At 42.0% G+C, this 19,350-nt stretch overlaps 1 protein-coding gene across 2 annotated transcripts in view; it reads left to right on the top strand.

Annotated features, from left to right (window-relative positions):
- The window catches only part of CUNH10orf90 (chromosome unknown C10orf90 homolog), a 63,227-nt gene extending 44,597 nt beyond the window's left edge, over window positions 1-18,630 (top strand). For both annotated transcript variants that reach the window (XM_071446250.1, XM_071446251.1), the window contains exons 4-9: window positions 3,920-4,192; window positions 6,078-6,337; window positions 7,323-7,518; window positions 15,833-15,896; window positions 17,409-17,508; window positions 17,662-18,630. In XM_071446250.1, coding sequence (XP_071302351.1) covers window positions 3,920-4,192; window positions 6,078-6,337; window positions 7,323-7,518; window positions 15,833-15,896; window positions 17,409-17,508; window positions 17,662-17,700 — 932 coding nt within the window. In that variant the 3' untranslated portion in view covers window positions 17,701-18,630. The remainder of the gene's footprint in view (window positions 1-3,919; window positions 4,193-6,077; window positions 6,338-7,322; window positions 7,519-15,832; window positions 15,897-17,408; window positions 17,509-17,661) is intronic.
- The last annotated feature ends 720 nt before the right edge of the window (window positions 18,631-19,350 follow it).

Below are 19,350 nucleotides of genomic sequence, written 5' to 3'. Positions count from 1 at the left end.
AAGTGAAATGGGGGAAAAAAGCAGTAACAATGGAACAGGGGATGTTTGCCTGGATTGTGTGTGTCTCAAATTTAACCTGCTGTAATGCAGGGTCACTTCCCGTTAGCAAAACCCCCTGAAGGGAGAGAGGGGGAAATGTAAAAAGATACTTTACAGTAAAACAATATACTTATTTTACTCCAAGATCAAGGATTCTTTTTTTTTTTTTTTTTTTAAAGGAGCTTTTGAAAACCTACCCTTGGTTTGACAGAATATTTTAAACTCCTCCTATATGGTATGGTTTTCACTAAGTCATTATTTAAAAATTGAGCTCTTGTCATCTTTCTTGCACAGGGCAAAAATGACTCTTCTCCAGATGTAATTATGACTTTATTCCTTAAATTTGCTTCTATAAGCAGCTGAACTTTTCCAACTACAACCTATACTGGCTGAATTTTATTAATGGAGTCATTCTGCTTTCTGTTTCTTTGAGTTTTGCTCTCCCATATCTCCCAAAGCATTACACTTGCATGTCTTTGTTCATTGGTTTTAAAGGCTTTCCTCAGCTGGGATAATAGAAAAAACATCTATTTCTGGTCATCCAGTTGCAATTCTGGCTATTCTCAGTGGGGCATATATATTTCAAGCTGGGTTGGTGGAGGGATTTAGATACACAATTCCAGATAGTCTTAATGAGAGTAACAGTCCTAATTCCCCACACAGAATATTAAAAACGGGTCCAGGGTGTACAGAGTGAAATGCTGTGATCTTACCTTTAAGTACCTTTGCCTTGTTCTTTTTTTTTTTTTTTTTTTTAATCCTAAATATCATTTGCATCTGTGTTCATTAAAGTAACTGAGAGCTGCTTTGAGGATGAGGGAGTTGATTTTTGGAGCCCCTGTCTGGTTTGCTTTGCTCTGTTTTCCTGGGGATTTTGCTCCACCTGGGTGCACCTTTGGAAGAGAAAGATTAATTCAAGAGGGAGCTGGAAGAAAGAATTTAGCAAATTGACTCTGTTATTATTCTGATTGCCTTCAGTGTTAGACAAGAAGAAGATGCACATTTTTTTATTGCCTTAATTAACTACCACCAAAAAAAGATCCCCACCATACTGTGAATCTAATAAGGATTAAGATTCAGTCAGAATATTAGAACCAGATCCACAAGGAAGAAGCTTTTCATGCAGGAAGGACGTGTTGATTTTATTCCTGAATTTCATCAGGAATCATGGGGGGTTTTGAAATTCTTCCTCAAGGCAACCTTTTATCATAAAATACTAGGAAGCATCCATCCCCTTTTTCTAATTTTTGGCCCCATTCTTAGTTTTGTTCATGCATTTCTTTTCCTTCTCTCCTAATCCTCATCTTCATAGGGATCCCCCAGGCCTTGTTGGGAGGATGCCACTGGTGGAGTTTCTTTCAGCAGGGAAGTGGTGCAGAGAGGAGAGAAGGTTTTCTCCATTTGCACAACGTGTAAGAAATTTCCTGGAGCTTAATTGTCCATTCCTGAAGGTTGCTGTACTTACACTTGGAAGCCAATATCCATGGAGAGCTAGTCTGGTAGTTAGGAGTAAATGGGGTGTGAATACTCCAGGCAGCTCTTCTTTCTTGTGTTCAGATCAATATTCCGAGTTAGAGAGATGTGACTTGGAGCCTCCTCCTTCCCTCACTCTGGTCTCCACTGTTTTACCCTTCTCCCTTACAGCCTGTTCTGAGCCCCCTGATGGCTCCTGCTGATTTTGGGGAGCCCAGCAGCAGCAAACAGCCCCTCCTGGGGACACAGCATTGCCTGGAGCAATTTGACAGTGAAGCTGTTTGGCTTCACAACACACATTTGCTGCACAGACCATTTCTTGATATGAAGGCAAATTATCTCCCACTGTGATGCTGCCATGGATGAGCAGAAACTCTTTCCTCCTTTCCTCTTTCTTCTCTTCTCTGTTTACTGCTGGCCAGTAAACTATTTTAATTTAAAAGGTGATTTAATGAGATAATCTGTTTTCCATTCAGGTTCTTCCTGTGGCTTAGCTCCCCTCCTTTCTTCCCTTCTATCCATCTGATTTCTTGGCTGCCTGAGTGAAAGGGTTTCCTCCCCTGCTGCTCTGCAGTCACTCAGTGCTACCTGCTGCTTTCTTCATCTTCTCCTACCCCACTGCTTGTTCCTACCTCCTCCCACAGCCACCCTTTGAGCCCATGACCCCATTAATCTGTCCCAGTGGTTTTTCCCCCCTCTTTGTGCTATAAGACATTTTTGTGTGACTGCAGGAATGGGATTGATCAGGGAACAGGTCCATGGATATGCAAGAGCTCTGAGGGGATGCACAGAAATGAGTCTGTCCAGTTTCTTGAGAGCATTTGCATCAAAGCTATTTCCATCTGAGAAAAGAGCTTGGTTGTGACAAAAGATAAGGGAGATATTTGCAATGTATGAAAAGCACAGAGAAAAATAAGTTCTGTCAGAGAGCAGGAGAGCTTGGATGCTACCCCAGAGTTTGGGAGCTCTGTGTGCACCCCCTTGCTTTGACCAGATTTTCTGTAAGGCTCTGAAACTTTGGATGGGGTTCATCTCAATGAATTTAATTAAAAACAAGGTTTGGTTTTTTTTCTGTTTGTGCTGATCTTCAGGGATCCCTCACCGGAGGATCCCCTGAGGAGCTGACTCCTTCTCACTGCATGGGCAGTGACAGGAAGGAGCTCAAGATGTTGTGGTTGGAGTCGATGATCTCAGAGGGCTTTGCCAACCTAAACAATTCTGTGGTTCTGAGCTCCAAGCTCTGATCTGCAGGGAGAGGGAAAACCAGTAATGCTGTATCTTAATGCCTCTGATTTTCTCAGAAATACTGCAGAGTCAAAAAGAGACATGGGTCAGTCAGGTCACTAAATTGCATAGGAGATCATCATTTTGTGGAAAAGAATATTTCTTATCTACTGTGAGTGGATTAAGGATTGGGAAAGTGAACTGCAAACTCTCCACAAGGCAGGATCTGATTTTAGTGAGTGACTCTGAGATAAGGAAGTGTCAAACGCAGAAACACAGAATTATTTAGGTTGGAAAAACCCTTCAAGATCATCGAGTCCAACCATCACCCCAGCACTGCCCATCACTAACCCATGTCCCCAAGTGCCACATCCACAAATTCTTTACAAATTCCTTAAATTCCTGCAGTGCCATCTCACCTTTGCCATGAATTGGCTCAAAGGAGAAAAACACTTCTAATCCTCACTCTGTCCTCAACCTGGACATGGCAAAGAGTCAGCAGAGAAAGAATTGTGTTAAATCTGCTTTTAAAAAGACAAGAAAGGTGAAGGAATCATTACAATGGCCTGGAAGGACAGGACAAGAGGAATGGCTTTTCACTGCCAGAGGACAGGGAGAGATGGGATTTTGGGAAGGAATTGTTCCCTAGTAGGGTAGGGAGAAGCTGTGGCTGCCCCTGGATCCCTGGCAGTGCCCAAGGCCAGGCTGGACAGGGCTTGGAGCAGCCTGGGACAGTGGAAGGTGTCCCTGCCCATGGCAGGGGGTGGCACTGGATGTTCTTTAAGATACATTTCAACTGGAAGTGTTCCAGGATCCTAGGATTTGAAATTGTTTAAACCTCATCAAAATCATTGTTATGGGTTCAGTGGTGGCTCTGATGAAAACCAAGGTCTAACAAGTTTTGGGATCAGGGTTTTGACCCCTCTCCAGTGGAGCGGTTGCCTCAGAAGCATCTCCCACCCCCAACATTTCCAGTCCCCCATTCTGGCTCAAAGCCACAGCAGGAACCAGCACCCAAAAGGTCCAACTTGTACAACGCTATGCCATTGCAGTTTTTGATGAGAAGAGCATTGCTCAGCCCCTAAAACTCCAGGATCCTGCCATGCCAATAAAAATCACATGGATTAGAGGGCTGAGGAAAAAAAAATTCCACGTTATAGGATTGTTTTTCTGTTTTTCTCAGGAACACCAATGCTGTTGGGAAGCAGGAAGAGGAGCAGCACAACAACCCCTGGCTCCCTTCCAGTTGCAGCCTCCAGAGAAACCATTGCTGCTGCTCCTGATGGCTCATCCAACAGGGCAGATCCCTCCAAAGATACCTCCAAACCCAAAGAGATCCAAGCACAGGCTGTCCTGAAACCAAAAATGTCTGTCTCCAGCAGCACATGCAACATAAAGGCATCATCAGGAATCCTCTGGGAAGAAAATGTTCACAGGCAAAAGCAGCTCCTAAAAAGTAAGGTACAAATCCTACTGTGGTTGTCAGGAATATGGTTTCAATAATAAGATGAGATCAGTCTCAGAGAAAAAAAGTGAAATAATGGAAATTCAGGCCATTTTTGTCCAGCTTTAAGTGCTGAGCGTGAGTCATCTGGTGAGAGATCAATCAGCTGATCTGACTGTATACATTGCTATGGTTCATAGAAAACAAGATTAAAATTACCAAGATAGGCTTAGATTCCCAAGAAAATCTTGAAAATGCATTAAAATTGCAAAGTCAAGCAGCCCCAGCCTAACCAAGTAATACCAGTGAGGTTATTTTTACAACCTTGTTCTGATACCTTTTTTTCACTCCTTCAACCTTCTTTTTTTTTGACACAACAACCTGAACTATGACTATTAATAAGATTTCAGAGTGTAAAACATAATTTCTTTGGGTTCAGCTGTGTGTGGGATGTCTTACTTCCAACATTAATTCTCACAGCTAAAATGCAGATGACACCAGCAGCTGTATTCATGCACCAGGTATTTTTGCAAAAGACAACTGAGATTAATTTGTGTTTAGTATCCATATGTTTGTGAGAAACTTATTCCTGAAAAATGTTGTAATGGTGATAGAACCTTTTTTTCTTACAGCTGTGTTTTCTGAAGAGAATTGTTTTGCAGGCAGGTAGGCAAAATTTGTCATCACTGGGCATAAAGCTACTGAATGTCACACATTTGGAAGCCCAAATGCTGTTTTCAGTGCCTGAAGTTAAATCATGGCATTCCCCGAACTGAAAGCAACTTTGTTTTACAAAAGTGAAGCATCCACTGAGATCTGGCAAAGCCCAACTTAATCCACACCTCTAAACCTGGCTTAGGGAGGAATTTAATTTCATGTTCACAGGTTTCAAGGTTTATTCCAAAATGTTGGTGAGAACAGTGTTAGGGAGGAAATACAGTTCAGGCTTTTATAAGGCAAATGTACCCAACACAGATCTTTTTAATATGTTTTTTTAAGTACAATATAATATGTACAATATGTCATAAAGAGGAAAATATTTTAAGTTTATTGTAACCAAAAATTGAAATGAAACAGTAACGGGCTTTATTCCCAGATATTTAGTTCTAGAAATCAAATTATTTGGCAAGGAAGGAGCACTCCATCCAGTGTGACTTTTCAAACAGTTCATATGGAGCCCTTCCGAAGTTCCTTTGTTATTTTGGATTCGTTCTGTCCTCTGAATGAGAATCTGATTTTTGAGCACACAGCCTCTTTTGGTCCTAATTTGTGCAGGGAGTATCAGTCAGTGAGCATTAAAACTTAATTATGAGCATAAAAAATAATCTCTTTTTCTCAATGTGAATTGACAGCTTTCATAATAATGCCCTATAATGCACAATAACCTTTTGTTGATTTTTTTTTTTTAATGGAGCTTTTCCACTGGCTAATGGATCTGTAGGAATGACCAAAAGCAAACTGGATTAAAAACAAAGGAAAAAAACCAAAAACAGTGGTGCTGATGAAAGGCTCAGTGTGGTGAAAGGGAAATGATTTGTGGTTAAAGCCCATAACAATCTGGTATTTTCTGCAATAAACTGGAATGAACTCTAACTGCAGGTCACAGCAAGATATCCCTGGCTTTCCATGGTGCAGATTTTGGGAAGCACCAGCAAAGAGAGCTGAGTGTCCCAGAGTTTTAATTGTGATTTCCTTCCCTGTGAGGTCTGGATAATGTGAGAGACACTCTGGGTGTCACAGGGCAGCCACCATTAGATCTGACCTCTTCTGCCTAATGAGGCCTATTAATAACAGCCTGGCTTTCTTATTTCAGGAACTGCCCTCTCTGTCTAATGAGGTGGAGAACCCAATAAAAAATTAGCCATGCGCTCCTAACGAACTTTTAAATCTCTCCAAGGCAATTACGAATTCCCTGCTCCGAGGGACAGAGCAGAGGAGCTCGAGGCACAGGACAAGCAAGGCTGGAGGGTGCCCCTGTCCAGGGTGTCCCTGTCCAGGGTGCCCCTGTCCAGGGTGCCCTTGTCCAGGGTGCCCCTGTCCAGGGTGCCACTACCCAGGGCCCACTCTCCAGGTGTGGCCTGGGAGAAAAACCTGCTCACCTGGCCAGAACCCCGCTCCGAGCAGGAGAAAACTCCAGCAGCTCCATGGACACTGCGGGTAAAGCATCATTTTTTCCCTTTTTCTCTTTTGTCCTGCTTATTTTTCTTTTTTTTCCCCCTTTTTCCCTTTTCTCCCCTTTCCCGCCATGGATGGTGTTTGCTTCCTGGGAACTTGTTAAGGGCAGAAGTTCACATTCTTTGATTTTTCCCTTTCCAGTGAAGTTTTGGCAGTTTGTATCCACTGCCAGAACTTGCTTGGTTGTCCAGGCTCCTTGTTTTGAGCTGCAGCTGCTGTTCCTGTGGGGGAACTTGTTAAGAGTTTGGGAATTTACAAATTCTCAGTTTCCCAAGTGCCTGGCACTTCCAGCACCAGCTGTAGGTGTGGACATGGCCCAGGTGGTACCTGCCTGATGGACTTCCCTGCCATTTCCTCCTGCACATGTTGCAGACCCATCTCTGCTCCTTTCCTCTGTCCTAAGACATTCCTAAATGTTGAAGCAGCCTTTGACTGGGAAGTGTTTTCTTTCTGGATCAGCCATGGAGAGATCTGACAATCTAAATAAACAGGAAAGTTTGTGAACTGCCAGTGACGAGTTGCTTCGGTGATGGGGTGAGAAAAGGAAACAGGCAAAACATCAAGAACTTGAATTTGGACGTAGAAATATGTAATTTGAAACATAGAAATGTGTAAGCTTGACAGGACAAGGGGGAATGGCTTCCCAGTGCCCGAGGACAGGGATGGAGGGGATATTGGGAAGGAGGGAATTCCTGGCTTGCAGGGTAGAAGCTGTGAAGAGCAGCTGTGGCTGCCCCTGGATCCCTGGCAGTGCCCAGGGCCAGGCTGGACAGGGCTTGGAGCAGCCTGGGACAGTGGAAGGTGTCCCATGGCTGGGGTGGGATGAGCTTTAAAGTCCCTCCCAACCCAAACCCAGACTCATTTCCACCACTTTAGCAACCTCTAACCAAACTCAGCCCTACGCCCACCACACATTTTCCTCCCTTTGAATCACGAGGGCATAAAGCAGCTTCTCTGTCTCCTGCAGGAAGCCCTGGAGCTCCACAACCCCCAGTTCATCTCCCGCTCCCAGCAGAGGCTGAAGAGGCTGGAGCTCATGGTGCAGCTGAGGAGGGCCCAGCACAGGGAGGCTCCTCCAGGCACCCCCCGAGCTCGGGCTCGCAAGTTCTCCACCTCCACCTCCAGCAAGAAGAGGCAATTCACCATCCCTGACCCTCTCAGTGGTGAGTTGGGAGCAGCAGCAGGTCCTTGGCTGCCTTTGGAAGTCCTGGATGGAATTTCCAAATTGAATTTGGGGAGGAATGGGACAGCTGCTGTTCCTGGTTCACTCTCCAGTGTGGTATTTTCGGGGTCCCCCATGGCAGGAAGGAAATGATGAATCTGACTCCATGTTCTTAGAAGGCTAATTTGTTATTTTATGTACTTATACTATATTAAAGAATGCTATACTAAAACTATACTAAAGAATAGGAAATGGATACTTAGAGAAGGCTTAACAAGATACTAATTAAAAACTCGTGACTTCTTCCAGAGTCCTGATACAGCTGGACTTTTTTAGTCAGATTAGTCATTAAATAAAAACAATTCCCATGAACACAATCAAATAATCACCTGTTGGATAAACAATCTCCAAACCACGTTCCAAAGCAGTAAAACACAGGAGAAGCAAGCAGACAATTATTGTTTTCATTTTTCTCTGAGCCTTCTCAGCTTCCCAGGAGAAGAAATCCTGGTGAAGGGATTTTCCAGAAAATATGTCAGTGACACTCCAGCATCTGTACAGATGCTCCTGGCAGGAATTCCCAGCAGCTCAGAGAAGGGTTAGTGGGGATGAGGAGTTTCCTGTGCTCTGTGGCAGCTCCTTAGGGACTTTTTGTCCCTGTCACATGCAGCTGTGTTCTTCAGCACGGTGCAGCTGCTGCTGGTTCTGGGGTGATGGCAAAAATGACATTTCATCCTCTCCCAGCTCACAGAATGATCAGTCTGGGGACAGAGGTGACAGCAGGGAGGCAGGAGGGATTTGGGACAGGAGTCCCAGTTGCAGGTGTGGATTTGCCACTTCTGTCAGAAATCCCAGAGCTGGGGAAGAGCTCTGGTCTGCCCTGCCCTGCTAAATCAAGGCATGCAAACTCTGTGAGTTCCTAATTTAACATGATTAGGTTGTGGCAAACAGCCTCAGCACCCAGTGAGGGAAACCCTTCTCTCCCTCACAGCCCGCACAGCACCTCTGTAAATGTTATCTAAGCTCAAGATGTTGCTTTTCTTTTTCTTTTATTTTCTTTTTAATTGCCATCTGGATGTTAATTAACTCAGTTGACTAAAGAACAAAGATTTATTTGATTGATTGGCATTCATCTTTACATCTTGGTTTTAAATCTGTGGCTGCTTGAAGATACATTGTTCTAGTGAAAAGTAAATTAATTGAAAGGATTAAACAAGCTAACAAAGACACCTGGAGGATGCAGGAAAGGGAATATTTGATGTCCTCAACCTGGGGAAACACAAACAGGTTTATGGCTCCCTGGAGAATGAGGGTGAGTGCAGGAGAGGTGGGTGCAGCCCCATTTCAGGGCTCTTGGAGTTTCCTGGAGAATTCCAATTTCCAGTGGTCTGTCCTAATCAGAGCCCTACTGGGTTTTTATAGTGAGAGCTAAAGACACATAAAGGAAACATGGCACAAAGCATGAATTCTATCTTAAAGGCTCAAGAGAATTAATCCACCATTTCCATGATCCAAGTTAATTCAGATCTCTCAGGGCTGTGCAGTGGGAGGATTCCGTGAGCTCTGCCAGGAGACCATGAGTTTGTCATCTTTCTTAGAGGAAGTGGCAAAAATCTCCCACTTCTGTCTGAACATCATTGAAAATCCCCCAAACCACTCTGAAAATAATTTATGAAACAAAATATGAAAGGCTAAACCTATTTCTCCTCAAATTATAATGAAATTTTAATCTTTATGCTTGTTTAATGAGTAATAAAATCATAATATTGAAATATATTCATTAATTATTGAAGTTAATGACTATTTCCATCTTTTAATGGTTGGTCATTAATGGTAAATTTGTCTAGAGAGAATCTTTGGTTTCTGTAACTCATCTGCCTTCGTGTAGTGTGGTTTTCTGTTTGTGAGACCTTAATATTTTTATAATGACAGAATGTCACATGTGTGTAATTGAAGCAGAACTGGAGTTATGCTGGAAATCCAAATCTCTGGGTGAAGCACAGCCCTGTAGGCTGCACTACAGAGGGCTCTTGTTGGAGCCCTGGCTGCTGAGAATTCCAGACTTTCTGTGCTGACAGGCTCTGACCCCCAGGAGAGCTCTGCATTGACCTGAGGCTGTGGAGAAGCTTCCAAAAGGGAATGATGGAACTGGGATTGTGGGTGTGGGGTTTGGATAGAAGTGTGTGATATCACAGGTGTGTGATCTCAAACTACACACTCAGAATCTCAGTTCTGTTACTCCATTTTGGAAGCCTTCTCCACGGCCTCAGGTCAAATGCAGTGTTCTCCTGGGGGTCAGTACAGAAAGCCTGAAATTCTCAGTACCCAGGGTGGGGAGGGGTGGGTGCCTGCTCTTGTTCAGGTGGAAATGGGGCTTTAACTGCAGCCCAAGGTGTTTTGAGCAGTTTGCTGCACTCACCTCTCTCTGAAATAAGTTTGGTACATGTGCTTCTCTCTGCTCTTGCAACTTGGATTCCAATAAAATAATTTACACCCAAAGCAAAGAGCTGCAGAGATTTTTATCTCTCCCAGAGAAATTATTCTATCAGCCTAAAACATCTTTATTGATAACATGAAATTATTGACTAGCAGGGTTTCCCTGTGTTTTGACAGTGTTGTTGCAACTTCAGTTTCTTGTAGGGGAAAGAAATAATTGGCATTCAGCATAATTTCCATATAAATACCAACATCTGTGCAGTTCCCATTTACCTTCCCATCCTGAAAACCCCAAGTTGTTTACCAGTTTTTAATTGTCCTTCACGAGCGGGGGTTTTACAAAACGCTGAAAGTAATCTGAGGAAAATGAAAATGTTTATCCTGCACGAGATTTTATCATCACCAGAGCTCTTTGAAGGCACAGAACCTGCTCAGAACTCCCAGGCAGCCTTTGTGCTGGGTAATGGGCACTGCTAAATTTTGAGAGTGCTAATTAGTCCAAGATAGACAACTCTGCTGTTGACTGTGTCGAACAAATTAGGGATCCCATTGTGACGAGCTGAATAGAAACAATGTTCAAATAACTGCATTTAAATCTCCAAAACTGTAATGTAATTACTGCAGTGACAGGACTACCAGCTGTTTATGGGCCTTTAAATCTGCAGAATGAACAGCCCTGTGATCTTGGTGTGCACAGGGACTTGGGGAGGTTTCACACAATTTCTCCGGCACCTTTGGGGTTTTTTCCCACCTTTCCTTTTCCTGTCCTTTATGGGGTTGGTTGTTCTTTGGGATTGGCCATAGGAGTTGAAGGTTACCCTTCAACCCCCCTGTGGAGCCTGCTGAGCTCCTCTGGGTTTGCACCCAAACCCTCAATATTTAATAATATCTTAGAAACAATTCAAATCCCCTCAGTCCTACTTCTAAACCTTCCCCAAAAGTTTTTTTGGATTGCTGTTTGTTTGGGTTTTCCAGGGGTGGGTTTCTCCAGTAGCCCTGTGCCAGGGAGGTTTTTATTTGGAGTGAGGGAGGGGAAGGTGGCAATCAGAGAATTTGCAATAATCCTGCAGCCACTCAGGTGTATTCCTGTGCCTTCACATTGGTGCTCAGCTGGGACTTCCTTTGAGTCATTTGTCACAGACACATTTTATGAAAAATCTTTTTGTTAGGATTTTTTCTCCTGAGAAGCTGAGAGGCCTCAGGAACAAAATGTAAACAGTGATTATCTGCTGCTGTGGAATGCAACAGGTGCATCTTTGATTAGTCCTTGTTAGTTTTTTCTAATTAATGGCCAATCACAGTCCAGCTGTCTCGGAGACTCTGCTCAGTCACAAAATTTTATTATTTTTCCATTCATTTCCTTGCTAGCCTTCTGATGAAATCCTTTCTTCTATTCTTTTAGTATAGTTTTAATATATAATTTTCTTTTAATATAATATATATAATAAAATAATAAATCAGCCTTCTGAAACACAGAGTCAAAATCCTCGTCTCTTCTCTTGTCCTGAGACTCCTGAAAACACCACCACAGTCATTTATTTTAGGTCATTTCCCAGTTCTCTTTTCCCCATTCAAACTTCTAAGAGTGCCACCCATTCTTTTGGCTTTTTTGGCTTGCAGCTCTGAATAAAGTCCAAGCTGCAGTCAGGTAATGGAATTAGGAAGAGGAATGATCTGTTTTGAAAATATCATTAAACTAATATTAACTCTGCCCCACCTTATTCAAAAGCTGATATTTTTGGGAACAAAAATGCTTTTTAGGATTATATGCACTAATGACATTGGAAAGATTCAGGAAGGCCAGGTGAGATGCTAATATTTTTGTTTTTCTGGATAAAATCCATGAATGTTTAAGTATCATTTGGATAAAGAGGACTGAAATCTCCAGCAACATCCCCAAAATTATTCTAATATGAAAATGTTTACATAAACCTCTCAACTTTACAGCTTTTTAGAGATATTAGTACTGTTTTCCAGAAAAACTAAAATATTGAGGAGGGTCAGAAGTCTCAGTAGTAGCAGGAGAGACCTGAACAGCTGGAAAACCTGGGAACCACCTTGTCACAGACATATTTTCTAAAAAATCCTTTCACTAGGATCTTTTCTCCTGAGAAGCTGGGAAGCTTCAGCTTCTCCATGTTTTGCTACTTGGGAATGTGATTTGGAGAACTGTTTACCCAGCGTGTGAATTGTTTTTAATTAATGACCAATCACAGGTCCAGCTGTGTCGAGGCTATGAGCAATCACAAGATTTTATTATTCATTCCTTTCGTTTCTAGACTTCTGATGTCTCCTTTCTCTTTCTTTAGTACAGTTTTAATATATCAATATATAATATATTATATTATATTATATTATATTATATTATATTATATTATATTAATAATATATTATACTATATTAATAGTATTAACAATGTTATATAATATTTATTATATATTATTATATAATAGTATTATTTATATACTATATATAATATAGTATATAAATTATATAATATATAATATAAATTATATATAATATAATATAATATAATATAATATAAATATAAATATAAATATAAATATCATATATATTATTATATAAAATAATTATATAATATTATACTGTATATATAATATTATATAATATTATACTATACTATAATATATAATATTATAGTATATTATATAATAGTATTATTTATATATAATATGAAATTATATATTATATTATATTATATTATATTATATTATATTATATTATATTATATTAATAAATCAGCCAGACTTCTGAAACATGGAGTCAGGATTCTCATCTCTTCCCTTGTTGAGCTTGCCTGCAAATTCCACGCCACCTTCCTATGGGTGCCCTTGGGGCAAGGAGCATTTCTGAGCTTTAGGATTTCTGTGGGCTGAGCAGGAGCCCAGGCAGCCTCACTCTGAACCCTTAACCTCAGGGATTATTGCATTTTGTGTCAATAACACCAGAACCTCCTGTGCTGGCTGCAGCTGGAGCAGCTCAGTGCAGGAAGGCACTGCCAGGGGATGTGCAAAGTTTGGGCAGCACCCCTGGGTGTTTGCTTTACACACCCTGGATGAATTCCCAGGAAAATGTGATGCAGAGCTCAACATCACATCCACGTCTACCTTAGATTCAAGGCTAATTTATTTTCTAGGGGACTGCTGATTTTAAAAACCCCATTTTTTTAAAAATTGTTCTGTAATCCGAGGATTTCTCTGGGCAAATGGGTTTTTGGTGCATTATTTTTTCAGTTCAGTAAAAGAGCAGTTAAATTAGAGATCCCCCAGCAGCCGTGCTTTGCTTTTCACACATCCTCAAAGTCACATTTTAGCTCCTACCAAACTTTAAGAATTCACATTCATGTTAGAAGAAAATGTATCTATATTGTGTATACTTTGATAAATTTTGCCACTGTTTTTCTCTTTTAAGTGCTCCAGTGATTTAGTGTTAAATAGGAAGTCAGGGGCTGGTTCCAACACAATCATTTCATCTGTTCTCTGTCTAAATATTTACTGACTTCCCAAGCAGGAGAGTTACTCATCCTCTTGGAGGTGCAGTTTAGCATTAATTAAAATATATTACAGAGACAACCCATTTACCTTCATTTACAGCTTGCTTTAGTGCAGATGTGAGACCAGTTGTAAATGCCAGAAAGTCAGGAGTTTCACAAGGTGTGAATAAAACACCAAGGAGGGGACTCAGCCCTCTCTGTCTGAACCTTTATTTAACTGTGGTGCATCCCTGGCAATGCTGAAGGTCTGCTCTGAAATCCCTGCTCCAAAAGCCATCCAAGGCTATGAAATCTGATAAGGGGCTTTGATAAGGAACAGATAAAACACAATTTAGAGGCCTGTCAGCTTGGGGAATTGTCTACATTTGATCTTTGCTTGGTAGGAAAGAGCTTTAAGTCTCCAGGATGAGCTCGAGGTTATTTCAGCTCTGAGTGTTTGCTGCTTTTCCCCTTTTAAATGCTCATTCTTCTCAATGTCAAGGATTAACAACTATTTAAATCCACTCATGACTTTATTTTCCCATTTCTAGCAATTTTTTTTTATTTATTTCTCCTTTAACTTTTGAATCCTAATCCTACAGTCCATCAAGGATTAGCCTCTATGATTGCATGTGATTTTTCTTCTGGTAAATAGCAAGCTGGGAAGTGCTGCAGCAATGTTTGGCCATGAGAATTAACCTCATGGCTCCATGGGGAAGTGGATTTATTTTCTTGGAGGATTTCCCCCAGAGTCTCTTTTGAGTCCATCCCTTCAAAGCCCTGCACAGCCATATATCCTGTTCCAGGGCAGGGATGGGTCTGATGCCCTTCTGTGCCAGCAGTACAGGATTGTTGGGGAGCAACAGCACCAGCACAGCTCCCAGCCTCTGTGGTGCTTCCCAGAAATTGAAAATAGAGGCCACTCTGACTTAAAGACTTACAGGAAAAATATATTTTATCAGTTTATCATGCTGCACATGGAATAGGAGGTGGGTCTGCAAATCCCTGGATGGGTTTTTCCTGTTCTGGTGGCTCCACAAAGGTCTGGAATGTTCATGTGTCAGCATGCCCCATCCCTGGAGGATTCAAAGCCAGGCTGAAGGGGCTTGGAGCAACCTGGGAGAGTGGAAGGTGTCCCTGGGTCACAGATAAGCTGCTCCCTGCACTTTCAGAGTTATTTGGACAGTAGTAGCATCCAAGTGTTTATTCCTTTTAAGTGAATCAACATGCAAATCAGCGTTAGAACACTAATAAATAAAAGACAAATGATGTTTTCCTAGCAAATCGAGCATGTGGCTGGTGTGTACTGAAGATTTTACAAGGATGATTAAGTGTAGACAACTGCTGAGGGGGGAAAGTCTGTCCTGAGGCAGAGGAGGCTTCAGAGCCTCTCTCCTTTCTGAGTTTGTGCTTTGGAAACTGCACCAGTTCAGAACTGAAACCACTGCAAAGCTCCCTTTGACTTTTGATTGGAAGGATGGAACATCTCTGCTATGGGGAATGGCTGAGAGACTTGGGATTGTTCAGCCTGGAGAGGCTCCAGGGAGAGCTCAGAGCCCCTGCCAGGGCCTGAAGGGGCTCCAGGAGAGCTGCAGAGGGACTGGGGACAAGGATGGAGGGACAGGACACAGGGAATGGCTTTAAACTGCCAGAGGGCAGGGATGGATGGGAGATTGGGAATTGGAAATTCCTGGCTGGGATGGAATTCCCAGAGCAGCTGTGGCTGTCCCTGGATCCCTGGCAGTGCCCAAGGCCAGGCTGGACAGGGCTTGGAGCAGCCTGGGACAGTGGGAGGTGTCTCTGCCCTGGCAGGGATGGGAACAGGATGAGCTTCATGGTCCCTCCCAGCCAAACAATTTTGTGATTCCATGAATTTTATACAGAGATACAGCAGTAATCTCATTTATTTCTTGGCTTCCCACCTTGTACAAATATCCTCCCTTCCCATTCAGGACTCATTTTTGCAAGGAAGGTGTTAAAAATCACCTTTTCCTGAGAACCACTAACTGCTCAGATCAGAAATTATTTTCCTCTATCCAGGGAAATGCTGATTGGAATTATCACAGATCTCTTTATACTTGATCAGGAAAGAGTAATGTGATTTTCCTCCTTCTAAAGCTCAGATAATTGTCCACAGCCCTGGAAAACAGGTGTAAATTGAATCAGAAATGGCTGTACCAGGGCAGGCTCCTGACACACTGAGGAGCAGCCAGGGTGCCTGCAGGACACTGTGAGGAACTTTTGGAGAGATTTGGGCATTTGGATCTGGCCTTAAGCCTTCAAAACTTTAACCAGAAATGGCAAATTGTGTCTCAGTAAAATATGACATTTGAGATTTCAGTAAAAGCAGACCCCTCCAGTACTAACTTTATTTTCTCTCTGCCAGATAACCTCTTCAAACCAAAGGAGAGGGTCATTCCCGAGAAGGAGATGCACATGAGATCTAAAAGGTACAAATCCCTCTGCTTTCAGTTTGTCTATGGATTTTTTTTTCTGCTCTATCAGTTTAGATTTGGGCAGCCCTGCCCTTTCAACACCATGGGGCACCCATGGCATGAAAACCAAACCCTCAGCAGGTCCCTCATGTTGAACACCCCAAAATGGAAGCATTGAGGTCACTTTGGGTTTTTTCCCCCCTGATTATGGCACAGAGGATGGGAATTGCAGCAAATTATGAGGATTGTGGTATCTGATCTTTAACTGCATTGTACTTCGTGCAAGGGAAGCTGCAAAAGCCACTGTGGGGAATTAATCTTTGTTTTCAGATGTGTCCCATTCCTCTTCTCCAAAATCCAATCAGCCAAAACAGGCTGCTTCAAGAACTGGAAATTGCAAAATATTATGAAGAGAACCCAGAACTAAACAGGCTTTGTGCTCATGCTGATGCCTCAGGTTCAGCTTTTCTATTTTTCCCATTCTGTGCTGCTTTAGTGGGTGGGTCTGGGCTTCACATCAGGGGATGCTGAGCTCTGTGCACAGAGCAGGGAGACAAAACAATTCCTGCTCCAGCTGGGCACCAAGGACAAATGATCCAAATCTCAGCCCCTCAGAGCACAAACCCCGTGGGCTGGAGAGAGAAAAACAAGCAGGGTGGGACTGCAGGGGCTAAAGCTGGGATGGGACAATGAACTGCAAGGTGCAAATGGAGCAGAACTGATCCCAGGGACAGAGCCCGTGCCCGGCCGTGCATTTTGGGGCCATTTTGGTTCATCTTGGGTGCAGCCCTGGCTGGGCTCTGGTGCTGCCCAAGGTGGATCCATGGAGGGGATGCTTTGAATAAATCCCTGCTTTATTCTGGAACTCTGCCCAGCCTCTGCTCTAGGGCAGCCTGCACAGGGCATCAATGCAAAACCAGGACTGTGCAGCCTTCTCTTCCAAATCCTGGGAGTTTTATCACTGATTTTAATGGGAAAAGATCAGAAATCACCTTTTTAATGGCAACTCCTGTTACTTTTAGAATGGAAAGATTGTGTTGTCCTTGGTGAAACATGTTCCTAATGACAGTGAAAAAGTGTAAACAGTTTGCAGGCTTATTATGATGGTTTTCTTATATTTTAGAAAAATTACTTGAAAATGATTGCTTGATACTAATTGTGTGACATAAATACAAAATACCCAACAAAGTGTACAGCCCAGATTCTGGTTTGAATTTTGTTGCTAGAAGTTGGAACCAACTTCACTGAGCTCATTAGAATCTACTGTATTGAAATCACCTGATCCCATCACTTTCTTAATTTTTTTTACTCCAGAATTAGAATTTTCAGCAAGATTTGAAACCAGCCAGATTTCATATCAAACCATGACTGTTAATAATTTATCACTCCCATGCCATAAATCAAATTTAAATACACAGAGATGCCCATTACAAGCATTGCATGGAAGGCAACTATTCCCTACAGGAAAAATTAATTATTTGTGAGCCCCAGGGATGACATGAACTCTGCTTTCTGAATTCCTGACAGGATTTATGACAATTTACCTGAGGTTAAAAAGAAACAAGAAGAGAAGCAGAAGCGGATCATCATCCAGAGTAACAGGCTGCGTGTGGAGATGTTTAAAAAGGTGAGGATTTCCTGTTATTTCTGGAGCAAATGCAGCCAGTGAATTTGAAGTCTGGGATGCCAACTCCACCTCACCTCCTGTACCACTAAACATTTCTACCACCTCATGGATTTTAACAGTATTTTAAAGCATTTTTGCATTTTGTTTTTCTAGCAATTACTGGACCAGCTCCTCCACAGAAACACAGAGTGACAAAGGAGTCTCTTGCTCATCATCCTAATTGGATCTTGAATGCCTTTGACTTCTAGATAAGCCATAAAATTAACTGTTATCTCAATTACCTGGAGGTATTTTTCTTATCATTGGCTCTTTGTATAAAGAAAGATCATTTATGTTTCAATTGAAATTTTAAGGCAACTTTCATGTAATCAAAAACAGCCTAAAAGGGAGCACAGCTGTTCCAGAGCATCACCTTTTGGTCAGTTTACCCAGAGGAAATAATTTTAAGAATTTTTAATGCAAATACTGAATTACAGGGGTATTATTTATCTTAATCTTTTTTTAAAAAGCACACTTCTCTGTAGCAATAGCCCAGTGTTTATAATACATGGAAAACTTATTTCTCTGAAGTATTTTATTAATTGATTTCCTGTGAGTTAAATCCTTGAAGAAAACTGTTATTTGTTATGTTTAGGAACCAGTTGAAATAGCATTACCACATCATCAGAGCAACAGCAGTTTCACATTAATACTTAACATTCCAAAAGGGACCAATATTTCAGCTTTCTGAAGAACTCCATTCCTGTTCATAGAGTGAAACTACCTAGCAAGCTCTCCCATTAAAAAAACAATATTTAAATATTTGTTTATAACACTTTTCCACGTTTTTCATTGTGACATACGTTTCACTCCACTTCTGTGAGCACAAAGTGTTTCTAGAAATGGCAGATGAAGGAGTGGTGCCAAGAAGGATGTTTGCATCAAAAACTTGCAGAACTCAAACCAGCTGTCATGTTTCCTCCAAAAAAATATTTAAATCTTTATTTGTACATGTTGGAAGTAAAAACAAGCAGCTCACAAACCAATGGAGTTTATTTATGGAATAAAGCATGAGGATAATATTGATCCAAGCGCTGTGTTTCTATTTGGTGCTGTTAAATAAAACAAAATTATTGAAACTGCCTGAGAAGTCATGCCTTTGTACCCACAAATCCCATGGGGGGAAAAAACCACTGCCCCTAAAAATCACTGCAAGTGTTAAATTCTGCTGCACAAAGTTTGAGCAGGGGTTTGAATGGGGCTGGAATTTGGCCTTTGATGGCTCTGCTTTGTTTTCCTAATCCAGCCTGGGATGTAAGGTCAGGAATTTTTGGAAGAGGGATGTTTGTGAGCCACTGGGATAACCTCCAGCTGGGTGACCTGTGCTGGACACAGGGACCTGGGGTGTTTTGTGCTCTGTTTCTGTTGGATTATTTTGCCTTTTTGTGTTTCAGCTTCCCAGTTAATGTGGAATAATGATGGGAATTTTTGCTCGCAGAGGAGACAGAGATCTGTTGAACAAATATATTCCAGATAGATTTCCTCAAAAACTCATCAACAGTTCAATCCACTGGGAGAAGATGTGGAAGGTAAGGTAGTGAGGAAGGACCTGCCAGCGTTTTTCCCTGAGAAACACCTTTATAACCAAGGAAGTCATTCTGTACTGGAAACCCAGGCCAAGGCTGGACCACAGATGACTCCAAGAAGAACTCAGAAAAGGGACACCAAGAAGGATTCTCTTTCAAAGGGACACCAAGAAGGATTCTCTTTCAAGCTTTCCTCCTGTCCTAGCTCACTATGGCCAGAGACATTTCCCACACGATCAGTGCCCAGATTCTCTTTTATTTCAGTAGAAATGGAACA

This window comes from Agelaius tricolor, unplaced genomic scaffold, assembly GCF_023055355.1.
Source record: "Agelaius tricolor isolate 1412-34295 unplaced genomic scaffold, bAgeTri1.0.p SCAF_22, whole genome shotgun sequence".
Taxonomy (NCBI): domain Eukaryota; kingdom Metazoa; phylum Chordata; class Aves; order Passeriformes; family Icteridae; genus Agelaius; species Agelaius tricolor.
The sequence above is the reverse complement of the archived record's forward strand: the minus strand, read 5'-3'. Positions and strand labels throughout refer to the sequence as shown.